Source organism: Pogoniulus pusillus, chromosome 10 (assembly GCF_015220805.1).
Source record: "Pogoniulus pusillus isolate bPogPus1 chromosome 10, bPogPus1.pri, whole genome shotgun sequence".
In the NCBI taxonomy this organism is placed as follows: Eukaryota; Metazoa; Chordata; class Aves; order Piciformes; family Lybiidae; genus Pogoniulus; species Pogoniulus pusillus.
In genome coordinates this window covers 4,604,970-4,620,944 of record NC_087273.1, presented here as the reverse complement: position 1 = coordinate 4,620,944, position 15,975 = coordinate 4,604,970, and the positions used below count along the sequence as shown (strand labels likewise).

General features: G+C 58.3%; 1 protein-coding gene across 2 annotated transcripts; it reads right to left on the bottom strand.

Annotated features, from left to right (window-relative positions):
* Positions 1–5,799: 5,799 nt before the first annotated feature.
* Positions 5,800–13,332, bottom strand: LOC135178956 (ovocleidin-116-like). 2 transcript variants are annotated; one of them, XM_064150384.1, is made up of 5 exons: positions 12,542–13,332; positions 11,693–11,759; positions 9,877–9,930; positions 9,062–9,154; positions 5,800–8,951 (listed from the first exon to the last, which is right to left on the bottom strand). In XM_064150384.1, the coding sequence occupies exons 2-5, from the start codon at positions 11,744–11,746 to the stop codon at positions 6,207–6,209; spliced, it is 2,946 nt and encodes a 981-aa protein (XP_064006454.1). In that variant the 5' UTR covers positions 11,747–11,759; positions 12,542–13,332; the 3' UTR covers positions 5,800–6,206. The 2 variants fall into 2 exon arrangements, with proteins under 2 accessions (XP_064006454.1, XP_064006455.1); XM_064150385.1 differs by having other exon boundaries at positions 9,062–9,151.
* Positions 13,333–15,975: the final 2,643 nt, after the last annotated feature.

Here is a 15,975-nt window from a genome sequence, read left to right as displayed (position 1 = left end):
ACTGGATGATCTCAGAGGGCTTTTCCAACCCAAACAATCCTGGGTTTATGTTTGCACATCCTCGGAGCCTGCACTGGAGGCAGGGAGAGAGGGCAGCTGTTTTTCTGACACAGGCTACCCCAGACACTTCAAATTGAAGCCTAAGGCAGCAGAGCTGCTCCAGTTTCACCACACAGTGGCCTGCAGACAATTATCCTGTCTGCTTGGGCTGCCTTTCTGCCCCATCCCATCCCCACACAGCAATCAGTGGGGTGAAGGCAGCCCACGGGTTCCCTTCTGACATGCTGGAGCAGCTGCTTGGGCTGCCCTGGGGCTCTGGGTCAGTACCCAGAAGGTCTTTCCTGGAAAGCCAACAGCCCTGCCAGGCCTGAATTTGGAACACAGCCTCTGTCAGAGTCACTTACCACAGTGTGCTGGTGATAGGTAGCAGAGGGTGAGCATGTGTGGAGCTTTAAAGCTAAACAGGCTGCCCAGGGAGGTGATGGAGTCTCCATGCCTGGAGGTGTTTGAGAAGCCTGTGGCACTTGGGCACATGTTTTGGTGGCCATGGTGGTGTTGGGATGATGGTTGGACTGGATGATCTCAGAGGGCTCTTCCAGGCCAAACAATCCCATATTCTATGATTGATTCACTGGCACCAAAGCTTCTCCCAGTCCTTCTCTCCACGTGGATGCAGAGCCCAGAGTCTCCTTCCCCTTGTGCTGAGGCTGGACCCATCCCTGGATGTGTTGCAAAAAGAAAGAGTAGATCATGGAATCATAGAATCAAGCAGGTTGGGAGAGAGCTCCAAGCTCATCCAGCCCAACCTAGCACCCAGCCCTGCCCAAGCAACCAGACCATGGCACTAAGTGCCCCAGCCAGGCTTGGCTTCAACACCACCAGGCACAGTGACTCCACCACCTCCCTGGGCAGCCCATTCCAATGCCAATCACTCTCTCTGACAACAACTTCCTCCTAACATCCAGCCTAGACCTCCCCTGGCACAGCTTGAGACTGTCCCCTTCTTCGGTTGCTGCTTGCCTGGCAGCAGAGCCCAACCCCACCTGGCTACAGCCTCCCTTCAGGCAGCTGCAGACAGCAATGAGCTCTGTCCTGAGCCTCCTCTGCTGCAGGCTGCACACCCCCAGCTCCCTCAGCCTCTCCTCACAGGGCTCTGCTCCAGGCCCCTCACCAGCTTCATTGTCCTCCTGTGGACACCTTCCAGCACCTCAACATCTCTCTTGAATGGAGGAACCCAGAACTGGACACAGCACTGCAGGGGTGGCCTGAGCAGTGCTGAGCACAGGGGCACAAGAACCTCCCTTGTCCTGCTGCCCACACTGCTCCTGAGCCAGCCCAGGATGCCATTGGCTCTGCTGCCCACCTGGGCACAGTGCTGGCTCACGTAGCACTTCAGGACACGTTTTAACTGCCTATGGTTGGGTAGAAGGATGAACTTGACAACCTTAGAGATGATTTCCCCCCTCCCTGGCTCCGTGGCTCAAGGAGAGCAGGAAAGCAGCTCTCTGGGGCTCTTTGCCTGCCGCCGTCCGCCCGCAGCAGCACGTTGCAGGAAAGCTCAGGGGAAGGTTTCTGCTCTCAAATGTAATTAGCAAAGCTTTCTTCCTGCTGCAAAGCCCAACTGCAAACACACCCCGAAGCACCAGGCTGGGTTATTTTGGGGCCATGGTTTCTGCATCCAAATACCCCAAGGGGTTTGGTTGGCCAGGCTGAGGACAGGAGCTGGGGGCACAGACGTCTCTCTGCCTTCCTGTTTGAGCTCGTGGTCTGGGAGGGGCTGCCCTGGCCCATAATGACAGCTCACTGCCAGCTGCTTGTTTGCCCAAGACTCAACATATGTCATAGAGTCATAGAAGCAGTGAGGGTTGGAAGGGACCACAAGGATCATCCAGTTCCAACCCCCCTGCCATGCCCAGGGACACCTCACACTAGAGCAGGCTGCACACAGCCTGAAACACCTCCAGCCATGGGGCCTCAACCACCTCCCTGGGCAACCCATTCCAGCCTCTCACCACTCTCCTGCTCAACAACTTCCTCCTCACCTCCACTATGACTCCTCACCTCTGGCTTTGCTCCATTCCCCCCAGTCCTGGCACTCCCTGGGAGCCTAAAAAGTCCCTCCCCAACTTTTTTTGTAGCCCCCTTCAGATCCTGGCAGGCCACAAGAAGGTCATCTGGGAGCCTCCTCTGCTCCAGCCTGCACAGCCCCAACTCTTTCAGTCTGTGCTCACAGCAGAGCTGCTGCAGCCTCTGAGCATCCTCCTGGCCCTGCTCTGGACACTCTCCAGCATCTCCACATCCCTCTTGTCCCAGGGGCTCCAGAGCTGGATGCAGTACTCCAGGTGGCTGCCTCCACCACAAGAAAACTGATGCAGAGATGTGATGCTGAGGGCCATGGTTCAGCACCAGCCTTGGTAGAGTTAGAGGATGGTTGGACTGGATAAGCTTTCTAGTTCTGGAAGTGCATAGAACTAGAAACTGCTTTTGACCCTCCACTTAGCTTTGAGTGTGCTCTGCTCCCCCTGTCCCATTTGCCTTTGCTCTGGTGTGAGATTCATGTCCTGCTCTCCTGAGAGACCTCACTGCTGTCTACAGCTCCCCAAAAGGAGGATGTGAGGGGTGACAGTGAGCCACTTTGCCAGCTCCAGCAGCCCAGGAAAATCCAGCTCCTGCCTTTGTTCCTTTGCTTCAGGAAAGCCTTTTCCATGCAAAACTTCCAGTGTGCCTTCAATGATTGTGCTACCTGGCAAGAGACTTTCAGAAGGCCAGAGCTGGGCACTTTGGTTGGTGGCAAGGAGAGGGGCTTGGGGTGAGCATGCCAACATGCCACATGCCTTAGGGATACAGAGCCAGGGGCACCACAGGGTGCTTTAAGAGGAGAGCAGCTGTGCAGTGAGGTTGTGCTGCTGTGGAAATTGATGCCAGTTATGCCTGAAGGAGCCAGTTCCATACCCAAACCACGCAGTTTTGTACCTGAGCTGGCCAGTTTTGTAGCCTGCCTTGCCGTTCAGAAAGGGTTCACTTGGAGCTCAGGGAACCAGAGGTGCCAGAGGGCAGCAGTGCCCATCCTGGGTTGTTATTCAACAGGCACAAGATGCTGCCAGGAAAAGGCTTTTCGTTCCACTAGATGGTGCCCAGGTCTTGCTTGTGGATGTTGCTGAAGTGCATGGACAAAGATGTGGGCAGTGCTGGGACTGGAGATGGGTGGGCACCACACCATGCTCCCCCTAGGGCTGCAAGGCTGCCAGCCTGGACAGTGGTGAGACCCCTCCCAGACCACTCCTCTGGTTTCCAAGGAATGCATCCAGCAAACCTGAGCTGTCTGCAGCCTGGACAGTGGTGAGACCCCCCCAGACCACCCCTCTGATTTCCAAGGAATGCATCCAGCAAGCCTGAGCTCTCTGCAGCCTGGACAGTGGTGAGACCCCCCCCGACCACCCCTCTGGTTTCCAAGGAATGCATCCAGCAAACCTGAGCTGTCTGCAGCCTGGACAGTGGTGAGACCCCCCCAGACCACCCCTCTGATTTCCAAGGAATGCATCCAGCAAGCCTGAGCTCTCTGCAGCCTGGACAGTGGTGAGACCCCTCCCAGACCACCCCTCTGATTTCCAAGGAATGCATCCAGCAAACCTGAGCTCTCTGCAACCTGGACAGTGGTGAGACCCCCCCAGACCACCCCTCTGGTTTCCAAGCAATGATATTCCTGAGCTCCCTGCAGCCTGGCTGTGGTGGATCGGATTTGGGTTATGAAGTGCCACAGCAGATCCCAGAGTGACCCCCCCCCCCCCAGGCCAGGCTGCCAACAGCACTGTGGACTCTTTCTCTCATCTGAGTAGCCAGCATATGTTGTTCCTGAGCACCTGGGGGTGGGGGTGGGGGTGTGTGTCTTGTGGATGCTGTCTCCTAACTGGGAATCAGAGAACTGAGTTGCTGGAGGAGGAGCAGAGGAGGGCAACAAAGGTGGGGAAGGGTCTGGAGAGCAGAGCTTGGGAGGAGCAGCTGAGGGAGCTGGGAGGCTTTAGTGTGGAGAAGAGGAGGCTGAGGGCAGAGCTCATTGCTCTCTGCAGCTCCCTGAGAGGAGGCTGCAGTGAGGTGGGGGGTGGGCTCTGCTCCCTAATCTCAGATGATAAGAGAAGAGGAAATGGCCTGAAGTTGTGCCAGGGGAGGGTTAGGTTGGAGAGGAGTAAAAACGTCTTTGCTGCAAGAGTGGTCAGGGATTGGCAGAGGCTGCCCAGGGAGGTGGTGGAGTCCCCATCCCTGGAGGTGTTCCAGAAAGGTGTAGCCATGGCACTTGGGGTCGTGGTTTGATGGCCATGGTGGTGGATTGCTGGTTGGACTAAATGACCTTAGAGAGCTTTTCCAACTCAAACAGCTCTGCAGCTCTGGGACTCATCCTATGTTTCTATACATCACTGACATCAAAGCTTCTCCACCCCTTCTTCCTGCATGGATGCAGAGACTCCTTCCCCTCATGCTGAGGCTGCTCCCACTTGCTGGGGCTGTTTGCAGCCAGTTTAGCAGTTTCTGGGACAGAAAAAGCTCCCTGCAGCTGCACAACCAGTGATTAGCTTTGGGCTCTGCTGGCAGCACAGCTGGCTCACGTGCCAGGCCCAGCCCTAGGAATGGCGCTGGCATGGCCAGGGTGAGGTGGTGCTGCTGGAAGGGTACTGCTGAGCACCCTTGCAGTGTGCTGGATGGAGGCCACCCCAGGCACTTCTTATTTTGCTGTGGGATATGGACATGCCAAGATGGATGATGCTTTGTGGGTCTCCTCAGCAAGGTTAAAGCACCTGAGGAGATGGATTTGCCCTGGGCAGGAGCTGGTGGGATTTAGTGGGATGGTTGGGGGCAGCAGAAAGAGTGTGGCCAGCAGGTTAAGGGAGGTTCTCCTCCTCCTCTACTCTGTCCTGGTGATGCCACATCTGGAGCACTGTGCCCAGGTCTGGGCTCCCCAGTTCAAGGGCATGAACCTGCTGAAGAGAGTACAGCAAAAGGCTACAAAGGTGATGAGGGCATTGGAACAGCTCTGTGAGGAAAGGCTGAGAGAATTGGGGCTGATAGCCTGGAAAAGAGCAGCCTGAGGGGGGGGGGGGGGGAGCCCCAGCAGTGCTGATCAATACTTCAAGGGTGGGTGTCAGGAGGACAGGGCCAGGCTGTGTTCAGTGGTACCCAGGGACAGGACAAGGGGCAATGGGCACAAACAGGAAGCCAGGAGTTTCCATCTGAACAGGGAGATAAACTTGTTTGGTGTGAGGGTGATGGAGCCCTGGAGCAGGCTGCCCAGAGAGGTGGTGGTGATTTGCTGTTGGAATGGGCTGCCCAGGGAGGTGTTGAAGTCTCCCTCCCTGGAGGTGTTCAAACAAAGCCTGGGTGAGGCACTTAGTGCCAGGGCCTGGTTGATTGGATAGGTGATAGGTTGGGCTGGATGAGCTTGGAGGTCTCCTCCACGCTGGTTGATGCTATGATTCCATCTCTGCAGCCATTCAGAACCCACCTGGATGTGTTTTTTTGTGTGAGCTTCTCTGGGTGACCCTTGCCTTGGCAGGGGCTGGTTGGACTGGATGATCTCCAGCGCTCTCTTCCAACCCCACCAGTGTCTGATTCTGTGATACCCCAAGGGAGGGATGTGAAGTGCCAGCTGGCCAAACTGCAGCCCCTGGGTGGTGGCTGGGCCAGGGATGAAGTGGGGATAGAACCTGCCCTGTACCCAGGGATCACTTCCCCCTCAGCACACTGCTTGTGGCAAAGCAGCTACCCGAAGTGCAGCTGCAAATGCGAAGTCGGCAGAACCTTGGGTACAGAAATGCCTTTATTGCTCCGTTAGGCAGGGCCAGAGAGGACAGAGGCTTCTGCCCCCCGCTCGCACCGTGGCAGCGCAGGAACACCTCGCCCCTGCCATGGCTGCTGCCTGCCCGTGGAGCGCAGCAACCCCGGGCGCAGCCGCCGCAGCGCTGGGCGCAGCCCTCCTCGGGTTAACAGCAGGCTGCCACCAGCCAGCGACAGCCCCGACAGGCACCAGTGACACCGGCGACAGCAGTGATTTTTGCCTCCAGGGCTGCCAAGCGCCGCGCAACCCCCAGCAACAGGAAAGAGCATCCCTCGCCCAGGCAAGAGCGGTGCCAGCGGCAGGGTTGGTGGGGGACCCGCGGGATGCCCCCCTCCGGCGCCAGCACTGCAGCCCGCTGGGGGTGGTTACTGGCAGCCCCTCAGAGGGTCCCCTGGATCCAGCGGCCGTAGGGATGCGCGGGGGCTCCCCACGCCGACGGCTGCAGCCCTGCCTGCTGGCTGTCGCTGCGGCTGCCCTGCTCGCCCTCGAAGGACTGGCTGCTGTCGGCGCTGGCCAGGCTGGCGTGGGGGCCGTGGGGCCCCGCCCCGCCGGTGCCCAGGCTGTAGAATGCCCTTTCGCGGACGTGCAGCTCGTCGGCCCTCCTCAGCTGGTCCAGCTGCCTGCTGCGGCTCAGCGCCGAGAAGGTGCCCGGCGCCCCTGCCCATGGCCTCCTGTCGTAGCGCCCGGGCAGGCGCCCTCCCCCGGCCCCCGCCGGTGCCCCCTTGGGCTCACCGCCTTGCCCTCGCTCCTGCGCTTTGCCCTCAGCCGTGCTGCCCCCAGCTTGCCCTGCCAGCGGCAGCGAGCTGCCCCCAACCTGGGTGGCGCCCTGCCCGCCCTCGGCGCCGCCGCCACGGCCGCCTGCCCTCCCCGGTGCCCGGCTCGGTGCCCAGCTGCCAGCCTGCCCGTGTGGGGACGGCTCTTGCTTTGTCCTGGAAGAGGTGCCCAGCCCCAGGCCCGGCACCTGGCCCTTCACCCCTGCCCCGGGCCAGCCCTCCCTGGGGGGCTTGGTGGTGGCCAGCCTCACCTCCCCGCTCCCCCTGCGCCCTGCCGCAGTGCTCCGTGGCATCGCCGGGGCAGTAGTGCCGCCGGTGCCACCGACTGTCCCCAGGGCGGTGGTGCGGACCTCCTTACTTGTCCGGGGGGAGGCTGGGGTGGTGCTCAGGTGGATGCTGGCCCCTTTGGGTGTGACAGTGGCAATGGTCGCGTCGTCACCCCCCCGATGGGGCATGGTGACAGCCAGGCCACCCAGCTTCCCTTTAAACCCATGCCCCTCACCTCCAACCTTATCATCACCATTCCCATGCCTGTCACTCCCCATGGGGACAGTAACATCCTCACCAGCCACACCCCAGGGAGTAGGGACCACTGGTTCTTGCCTGGCACCAGCAGTGGTGGCAGCATCCTCGTTGCCTTCTGTGGTCGGGACCACTGGTCCTCGCCTGTCACCAGCAGTGGTGGCAGCATCCTCGTTGTCTCCTGTGGTCGGGACCACTGGTCCTCGCCTGTCACCGACAGTGGTGGCAGCATCCTCGTTGTCTCCTGTGGTCGGGACCACTGGTCCTCGCCTGTCACCGGCAGTGGTGGCAGCGTCCTCGTTGCCTTCTGTGGCCGGGACCACTGTTTCTCGCCTGTCACCAGCAGTGGTGGCAGCATCCTCGTTGTCTCCTGTGGTCGGGACCACTGTTTTTCGCCTGTCACCAGCAGTGGTGGCAGCATCCTCGTTGTCTTCTGTGGTCGGGACCACTGTTTTTCGCCTGTCACCGGCAGTGGTGGCAGCATCCTCGTTGTCTTCCGTGGCCGGGACCACTGTTTTTCGCCTGTCACCAGCAGTGGTGGCAGCATCCTCGTTGTCTCCTGTGGTCGGGACCACTGTTTTTCGCCTGTCACCGGCAGTGGTGGCAGCATCCTCGTTGTCTTCCGTGGCCGGGACCACTGTTTTTCGCCTGTCACCGGCAGTGGTGGCAGCATCCTCGTTGTCTTCTGTGGCCGGGACCACTGGTCCTCGCCTGTCACCGGCAGTGGTGGCAGCGTCCTCGTTGTCTCCTGTGGTCGGGACCACTGTTTCTTGCCTGTCACCGGCAGTGGTGGCAGCATCCTCGTTGTCTCCTGTGGTCGGCACCACTGTTTCTCGCCTGTCACCGGCAGTGGTGGCAGCATCCTTGCTATCTTCTGTGGAACGGCCATGGCCAGGGCTGCTGGTGGCACTGTCCCCGTGGCTCAGGGTGGCTGTGGTGGCTGGCCTCTCAGGTCGCCTGCGAGCAGGGATGCCACCCTCACGCTCACCGTCTGGTGTTGCAGTGACACGCAGGCTGGGCAGGGGGCTGCTGCTTCCCACGCTGGAGGTGCCGTCCCTCTTGCTGCCAAACGCGGCACCAGGCTGGGTGGCTTCTTGCTCCCCCACGTGGATGTTGGCTTTCCCTATGAAGATGGTGACTTCGTCGTCCTTGTCTGGAAGCTGGGTGAAGCTGGTCCTTGCCCCCTGCCCACTAGTGACGGTGACGCTGCCCGAGCTGGGGATGTAGGTGTATTCACCCACACCTTCATCATCCACCTGGACTGTCTCCAGCTTCTCAGTGACAGAAGTGAAGTTGGGACCTCCTGTCTTTGTGCCCTGCACGACATCCTCCTGCCCATGGCCACGGATGGTGGCCTCACCGCTGCCCTCGTCCCCAGCCCCTCCGGAGGTGTGTGCCCTCTCTTTCCCTGCTGTCGTGGCTGCCTCCCTGGTGGCACTGTCATCTCTGTCCTCACTCCTGCTGCTGGACCTGTTGCCCACCACAACCTTGCCAAGGTGGCTGCCCTGTGGGAGAGTGGAAATGACTCCATCATCTTCAACCACCACACTCTGGTCGCCACTGCCTTCTGAGCTGGCCGGCATGGGACCTGTGATGCCAACACCACTGTGGGCCTGCGTGATGGTGCCAGGGTGAGGACTGTGAGCATCTCCACCAGTCCCTGGGGTGCTGTGGTTCTGAGGCTTGAGGCTGGTGCTGTTCTCCATCACTTCAGTGCTGCCATTATCATCTCGCTCCAGGACTGCTCCATTCTCTGTTGGTCCTTGCCTGGCATCGTCCTCACCCAGCCGGTGGCTAGGGAGGGTGTCTTGGCTGCTGGCCTCTTCCTTCTGGGCAGGACACACAAGGGAGAGGTCAGAGCCAGACTGGGTGCCTGCTGGCTGCGTGGGGTGCTGCAGCCCAGCCCAGGACCTGCTGTGCCACCCGGCCACCCCCTCACCTTTATCTGGGTCTGGTTCTTGCGTGTGGAGAAGAAGATATACTTGAAAACGTAGAAGCCATGCTTGGCATTGCAGCCTTTCAGCAGGATCTGCTGAGGAAGAAAAGAGTCAAACCCCACAATCTGCTTATTAAACGTGACAGCAGCATCTTCTCTTGCCATGCTGGCACCGTGGCAGAGCCCCAGAAGCATCCACTGGGGTGCCAGGGTAGGTGGTAGCTCCTATCACCTGCTGGCTGCCAGCAGGGGCAGGGGCCTGGGCAGGACACATGTTCACCTCCTGAGCTCTGGGGCTTGTTTTCCTTTAGGAACCATTGGGTTGGGTTTTTTTTGGTCAAGGTAAGTTGTGACTTGAACCAAAAAACCTGGTTGGTGGTCCCATCAGACATGGGTGATGGGACTGATGCTGCCCAAAGTGCTGGAAGGGCAGCAGCTGACTTCCCCCTAGGCAAAAACCAGGTCATTCCTTCCACACTGCTGCTCTGGATTTTGCTGCTGATTCATTTTTGCACCAAGACACTCTGACAAAAGCCTGTGGCAGGTAAGTTTGGGACATTCCCAACCTCACCTGTGGGTACACCAAGCATTGGTGCTCTGGAACTGGGTAGAGGCAGAGCAGCAGCTGGTGTGGAGCAGCCCTCCCCTCACCCAAACATTTCACACCCTCCCCTCCCTTGCTCTTTGTCCAGTCTGCTCAGATGCTGGGGGATCAAGAGGCCTCCATTCATGCAGCTCTCTGGGGATGCCCTCCCAAAGTAGCTTTCTCTTGGTGCAGGGCACCCACAGGCTCTGGATGGGGCAGGGAGTGGACTTACCCGGTGCTGTCCCACACAGTTCCCAGCAGCTGTCCCAGGCAGCGGTGGGGGCACCTGTGGGCAGCAAAACACAAGTGACAAGAGAGGGATCAAACACTGCCCAGTGTGGTGGGCATGCCACAGTGTCCAGAGAGCCACAGAATGCCAGTGTAGTGGTGGGGCAGAAGTGACCTCTGGACATCAGCCAGCCCAACCCACAGGGGCACCCACAGCATCTTGCCCTGGATCACAATGCCCAGGTGGGTTTGGAATCTTTCCAGTGAAGCAGACTCCACAACCTCTCTGGGCAACCTGTTCCAGGGCTCCAGCATCCTCAAACCAAAGAAGTTTCTGCTCATGGTGAGCTGCAACCTTCTGCATTCCAGTTTGTATCCCTGCTCTCACTAAAATCAGCCACTGAAGCATCCCAAGCCCAGCTGAAAGGGACAAAACCATGCTCTGGAGCATTAAATACTCCCAGATCGTTCCACAGTTTGTGAACAGTGCCAGAGGCTGGGTACAGCCTCAGCTACACTGCAGAGTGTTTGCTGTAGCTCTCCCATGCCTCTCTCTCTGAAAAGAGCAAACCTGCACTGATTTATTGCCTGAGCCAGGCCTAGCTGCACAAGCCTGGGGACTAAAAGATAGCTGTCTGGGGCTCAGCACAAAAAGAAGACATGGATCCCTTCTCATCACCCTGCAGAGCACCAAACCTCCATGGATCCCTTCTCCTCACCCTGCAGAGCACCAAACCTCCATGGATCCCTTCTCCTCACCCTGCAGAGCACCAAACCTCCATGGATCACTTCTCCTCACCCTCCAAAACACCAAACCTCCATAGATCCCTTCTCCTCACCCTGCAGAGCACCAAACCTCCATGGATCCCTTCTCCTCACCCTGCAGAGCACCAAACCTCCATGGATCCCTTCTCCTCACCTTGCAGAACACCAAACCTCCATGGATCCCTTCTCCTCACCATCCAAAACACCAAACCTCCATGGATCCCTTCTCCTCACCCTGCAGAGCACCAAACCTCCATGGATCCCTTCTCCTCACCCTGCAGAGCACCAAACCTCCATGGATCCCTTCTCCTCACCCTGCAGAGCACCAAACCTCCATGGATCCCTTCTCCTCACCCTGCAGAGCACCAAACCTCCATGGATCCCTTCTCCTCACCCTGCAGAGCACCAAACCTCCATGGATCCCTTCTCCTCACCCTCCAAACACCAAACCTCCATGGATCCCTTCTCCTCACCCTGCAGAGCACCAAACCTCCATGGATCCCTTCTCCTCACCCTGCAGAGCACCAAACCTCCATGGATCCCTTCTCCTCACCCTGCAGAGCACCAAACCTCCATGGATCCCTTCTCCATTCCCTGCCCTTCCATGGAGCAGATTTCTACCCAGCTCTGTGTTTAGCAGCACATAAAAGGCTGCTGTTGGATTTCTCTCCCTCAGTCTGCCTTTGGTTTCAGTGACCCCTCTCTGAGCATCCCACCAGGAGAGCTGGGCTACGATTGCTGACACCCCTCCAACTCCTGTTAGCCATGAAGGGCAAGTGAGCACCTTTCCTGAACCTTCCTCCTGTGGGTTGTTTCCAGGCCAGAAGCTCTGGGCACATCCCAAAGCCACAGAAACCAAGAGGAGGAGCCATGGTGCCCTGGAGCTGTGCACAGTGCCCTGGCTGCTGGACTGAAGGCAGACACTCAGACACTTCAGGGCTGAGAGAGATTGCTCCTGCTGGATTCACCCAGGCCCCAGAGATGCCAGGTGCAAATGCAGCTCATGCTTTGCTGCTGCTGGAAGTGTGTGGGTGGGCACAGAGTGGCATACTCACGGGTATGGCGAAGGCTGTGCTGAGCAGGCACAGGCACACCAGGGCTGTTTGCATCTTCGGGCAGCTCCTGTGGGCACAAAGCCAAGCGTCACTGCACTTTGTCTTGCCAGGATTGCAGCTCCCAGACAATCCTGGTGAGCAGCAACCCAAACCCTGGGGTCCCAAAGTCCCAGTAGCAAGCCCAGAGTTTCCCAACCCCTGAAGCGGCTCCCAGCATGGCTCTGCCTTGCACTGCTGGCATCAAAGGTGATGCTCTCACCACAGGCACACAGCAGTGATGCAAGGGCACCTGACAGCCAGCAGCACCAGGAGGGCTCTGGCACAAGGATTTGGAGCTCCCCAGCCTGCTCTGTCAAAGAGGAGTCACAGAACCATAGGATGCCTTTGGTTGCCAAAGCTCATCCAGCCCAATCGTTCTTTAGCTCTGCCAAGGCTGAGGCTAAGCCATGGCACTCAGCAACACATCTCTGCCTCTTGGGAGCACCTCCAGGCATGGGCATTCAGCCACCTCCCTGGGCAGCCTGTGCCAGCCTTTGAGAACCCTTTCAGTCAAGAAGTTGCTTCTAACGTCCAATCTAAACCTGCCCTGGGGCAGCTTGAGACCATTTCCTCTCCTCCCTAGGAACAAGTGATGGGAGAAGAGCCCAAGCCCAGCTGGCTGCAGCCTCATTTCAGATGGGTTGGCAGAGGGCTGAGCCCGTGTTTACAATCAGTGCCCAGCAGCAGCAGGGCACAGAGCCGGGCACAGCTGAGGCTCAGGCTGGCTGCCCACCCCCAGCGTGGCTTACCCAGGGTGAAAGCAGGAGGTGCCCAGCTCAGGCAGGACAGAGTTGCAGTGAGAGGATTTACCTTTCCCCGTCGCAGGCAAGGTCCCAGCAGCAGACCGTGGAGGCTGTGCCCACTTTGCTGAAATTTAAAGTTGGCCCCGGGTAGGCAGAGCCAATCAGGTCCTGCCCAGGGCCATTTGTCAGGGCTGGCAGTGCCCGCAGATAACCAGGGGGAGTAATTTACAGCTAAAAATGTGTTTGTGGTGGGGACAGCTATCAAATGTTCCACCTGGCTGCATAAACAGAAAGCAAGGGGGTTATAAATATCTGCTCTGAAGGTGCAATTGCTGGCTGATGGGTGCCCAGCTCAGCCTGGCACCCTGCCAGCCCCGTTATTGATAAGGGGAGGTGGGGGAGCAGCGCTCAGCGTCAGCGACGTGGGAACGTGGGCAGCCTGGCAGGGAGGGCAGGGCCAGACACGGAGCCACCACTGGCACCCTGGGGCAGGGCTGGGCAGGAGGAGAGCCACCAACGTGGTGGAGCCTCCGACGTTTGCTTTTGGGGGTTCAACTTCAGCCTCTCCGAGCCCTGCCCTGAGCTAAGGCTGGGGCAAGAGTAAAGGAGGAGAGTGGTGGGAGGGGAAGAAAAAGTGGGAAAGAGAATCAGGGAAGGGAAAAGAAGAACACCAGGGAAGGGAAAAGAAGAACACCAGGGAAGGGAAAAGAAGAACACCAGGGAAGGGAAAAGAAGAACACCAGGGAAGGGAAAAGAAGAACACCAGGGAAGGGAAAAGAAGAACACCAGGGAAGGGAAAAGAAGAACACCAGGGAAGGGAAAAGAAGAACACCAGGGCAGGGAAAAGAAGAACACCAGGGCAGGGAAAAGAAGAACACCAGGGCAGGGAAAAGAAGAACACCAGGGCAGGGAAAAGAAGAACACCAGGGCAGGGAAAAGAAGAACACCAGGGCAGGGAAAGGAAGAACACCAGGGCAGGGAAAAGAAGAACACCAGGGCAGGGAAAAGAAGAACACCAGGGCAGGGAAAAGAAGAACACCAGGGAAGGGAAAAAAATATTAGGGAAGGGAAAAAAATATTAGGGAAGGGAAAAAAATATTAGGGAAGGGAAAAAAATATTAGGGAAGGGAAAAAAAATATTAGGGAAGGGAAAAGTCCACCAGATGAGTTTATTTCCTGCACTGCTGGAAATAAACTCCCCTCTGAGGCCACCTCTGCTGGGGAAAGTCCTGGGGGGCTGTATGTGACAGGTACCCTCCTGCTGCCCCCCTCTAGCTCTGGTGCCATGGCTGGTCGGGCCAAGGTGAGGGGTTCCTCTCCCTGCTGCCAGCCTGGCTCAGCCACTCCCCATGGTGCTGGTGACCACAGCTCCCACCCATCACCACACCCCACCTAAACCCTGGGAGCCAGGCTGGCCGCAGCTGCGATGCCAGGAAGGGTTAAGCCGCCAGGATCCATCCCTGGGTGAGGGCAAATCTTGGAGCCAGGAGGAAACCTTTGCCCCCAGCCAGGGGTCATGGCCAGGTGCTGCCCTGCAGGTACCAGTGCACCGTGGCTCAGGGAGCCAGAGCTTTGTCTGGGTGTCTGGAAGGGCTGACGCACATGGCACGGGGCTGGCACCCTGTGGGAGTGGGACCTGGCCCCTGGCAGCACCAGAGCCCTTTGTCTGTGCTGGTTCCCTGACGTCTTTGAGCACCCCCTGTGGATGTGGAGCGTGGTGCTCTGGTGTTCTCCCACCGGCAATGACCCTGGGCAGGGCTGCCCAGTACCAATGCAGAGATTTGGCCCCTGGGGTGCCCACCCTGCAGGCAGCACCCCAGCAGCTACAGCCCAGCTTTGGCACCTGGAGCAGTTTTGTTCAGCAGCCAGCAGCATGCTGCTGTGAGAACAGGAATCTGCTCTGCAGCTCAGCACAGCCTGGCTTGCCAGGAGCACCAAGGCAGTGTGGTACCTGCCCTAAGCCAGGGCCAGCCCTTTCCCCAGGTGGGACCCTCTGCCTGGGACCCAGCAGGGTTTGATCCTCCTTCATCTCTAGTGCTGATCTCCAGTTGGCTTCCATGGGAAGGTGACTCTGGGCAGGATTCTGAGAGACTGTGACCCAGGCACTGCCATCCCTGATGCAGGAGGAGCTTGGGCACCCTGCAGTCACTGTGCCAGCCCTGCCTTGGGCATGAGGCTGCGTGGTGAGGAGGAGATGTGGACTACTGAGGTGTCCCATCCCTTGAGCAAGGATGGAAAGGTGAAGCTCCCCTGGCAGGGGGGGTACCTCTGCAGCTAGTGGTGCATGGGCAGAGATTTAATGTCTCCACCTTCATTAGTTCTGCCTGGTGTGGGGTCAGGCCATGGGGAAGCAGGAGGATGTGGTGCACTTACCATTGCCCACTGAGTGCAGACTCATAGAGCAGAACCTTAGAACCTGGCTGGTTGGCAAAGCCCTGGAAGCTCATCCACTCCAATCACTCTCTAACCCTGCCAAGGCTGGGGCTAAGCCATGGCCCTCAGCACCACAGGTCTGCCCCTTGGAAACTCCTCCAGGGGTGGGCATTCAACCACCTCCCTGGGCAGCCTGTGCCAATCTCTAACCACTCTTGCACCAAAGAAATTATTCCTCACCTCCAACCTAACCCTCCCCTGGCACAATTTCAGACCACTTCCTCTCCTTCTATCACCTGATACCAGGGAGCAGAACCCAAATCCCAGCTGACTGCAGCCTCCTCTCAGGAAGTTGTAGAGAGCAATGAGGTCTGCCCTCAGCCTCCTCTTCTCCACACTAAGCCCTCTCCAGCTTTCCCAGCCCTGTTCTGCAGACTCTGGAAGAGATGCAGACCCTGGAGAGATCCACAGCAACTCTACATAAGCCATGGTAGTAACCCCACAGCAGTGCCCCTCGATGTGCTCATCCCATTTCCAGAGGGGACTCTGCAGAGCCTTTCCCAGTTTGGTCTTTCTGCTCTTCCCTCCACCTGGGCTGGATTCAAGGCATCTAACCCTGAGCAACAGCAGCAGAGAGTCACAGAATGTTAGAGGTTGGAAGGCACTCCAGAGATCATCCAGTCCAACCCTCCCCTGCCAAAGGCATCACCAGCACACAGGGATGCATCCAACCCTGAGCAGCAGCAGCAACAACAGAGAGTCACAGAATGTTAGAGGTTGAAAGGAACCTCCAGAGATCATCCAGTCCAACCCTCCCCCCTGCCAAAAGCATCACCAGCACACAGGAAAGCATCCAATCCTCAGCAGCAGCAGCAGCAGCATAGAGTCACAGAATGTTAGAGGTTGGAAGGCACCTCCAGAGATCATCCAGTCCAACCCTCCCCTGCCAAAGGCATCACCAGCACACAGGGATGCATCCAGCCCTGAGCAGCAGCAGCAGCAGAGAGTCATGTTAGAGGTTGGAAGGCACTCCAGGGAGCATCCACCAGTCCAACTCTCCCCTGCCAAAAGTATCACCAGCACACAGGGATGCATCCAGCCCTGAGCAGCAGCAGCAGAGAGTCATGT